The sequence below is a fragment of the Poecilia reticulata genome, unplaced genomic scaffold, assembly GCF_000633615.1.
Source record: "Poecilia reticulata strain Guanapo unplaced genomic scaffold, Guppy_female_1.0+MT scaffold_335, whole genome shotgun sequence".
Lineage (NCBI taxonomy): Eukaryota > Metazoa > Chordata > Actinopteri > Cyprinodontiformes > Poeciliidae > Poecilia > Poecilia reticulata.
Window position 1 is genome coordinate 16,081 of NW_007615107.1, and position 1,588 is coordinate 17,668.

The following is a 1,588-nucleotide window of genomic DNA, read 5'->3' on the forward strand; positions in this document are numbered from 1 at the left end:
GTGCCTTCATCTTTAAACCCTGCCGATGATGCTTCCCGTGGATTTAAAGTTGACAACCTTTTGAACCAAAAATGGATAGAAAGTCCTACATTTTTGTGGGAACCTGAAGATAAATGGCCCAAGTCTCCAATGGATTTCAGTATGACTGCTGATGACCTAGAACTAAAAAAGACTCCCTTGATTAACGCTACAGTCATCAATTCAAATGCAACTTCTCAGCTAATATCATTCTTCTCAGACTGGCAAAAATTGAAGTKTGCAGTTGCTTGGTTCATCAAGCTAAATGGAGTTGTACTGAAACTGAGTAAGAGAAGAAAGGAATTGCAGCTGACCAATTCATCAACACTGGAGTTGACAAAAGAAATGCAAACTCTCAAAAACTCGCTGGGAAATCAAAGTGAGTCTCTAGAAGAGCTCACACAAGCTGAGACGGCCATAATTTCCTTTTGCCAAAAGGAAAGATTCCCTGATGAGTTCGCTGCATTAACATCTCGCAACTCAGAAATACCCAGAAGCAGCCCAATTTACAAACTGGACCCTGTGCTGCAAGATGGGCTTCTGCGTGTTGGAGGCCGGCTGAGTAAAGCAGCCATCCCTGAGAACATTAAACATCCTCTCATTCTAGCAAAGGACCAGCACATCTCCTACCTTATCCTCCGACATTTTCACTTGCAGCTTGGTCATGGAGGTAGAAATCATGTCCTCTCAGTCGTAAGAAGAAAATTTTGGATAACAAATGGAGTTTCAGCTGTGAAAAGGGTCATAGCGACATGTTCTTTCTGCAGGATGTATGGAGGACAAACCGGTCAACAACAAATGGCAGACTTGCCAGAGGAAAGAGTGGTCCCTGATCTACCACCCTTCACAAATGTTGGTGTAGATTATTTTGGACGCAGTGTTGTAAAACGCTATGGAGTAGTGTTCACATGCATGACAAGCAGGGCCGTGCACCTTGAAGTGGCTTACTCTTTAAATACCGACTCGTGTATCAATGCACTGTGGCGATTCATCTCTCGAAAAGGGCAAGTTTCACACATGAGATCAGATAACGGCACCAATTTCAAAGGAGCAGAAAGAGAGCTACGAGAAGCTCTAGCCTCTCTAAATAATGGGAGAATTGAGAAGGCCCTGGCACAGAAAGGGATTAAATGGAGTTTTAACCCACCAGCTGGATCACATTGTGGCGGGGTTTGGGAGCGCCTCATCCGAATGATCAGAAAGGTTCTGCACTCAGTGCTCCGTCAACAAATGTTGGATGATGAAGGATTCCACACTGTACTTTGTGAAGCTGAGGCAGTACTTAATGATCGTCCCATCACAAAGTTATCGGAGGACCCCAATGACCTTGAGGCTTTAACACCCAACCACTTGCTACTCATGAAGGGAAATCCAGCTCTCCCACCAGGACTCTTTGACAAAAAGGATCTTTATGCCAAAAAGAAGGTGGAAACAAATCCAATATATTTCAGGTCTCTTTTGGAAGCGTTGGATTCGAGAATATCTACCGTTGTTACAAGAAAGACAAAAATGGATAAAGAAAAGGAGATGTTTCATTCCTGGAGATGTGGTGGTGGTCATGGACTCTACA

At 43.7% G+C, this 1,588-nt stretch overlaps 1 protein-coding gene across 1 annotated transcript in view; it reads right to left on the reverse strand.

The window, feature by feature from the left end:
• Nucleotides 1-699, reverse strand: part of LOC103460906 (myelin-oligodendrocyte glycoprotein-like) — an 8,565-nt gene extending 7,866 nt beyond the window's left edge. Inside the window, exon 1 of the mRNA XM_017303532.1 lies at nucleotides 649-699. Within this exon, the coding sequence (XP_017159021.1) occupies nucleotides 649-699 (51 nt within the window). The remainder of the gene's footprint in view (nucleotides 1-648) is intronic.
• Nucleotides 700-1,588: the final 889 nt, after the last annotated feature.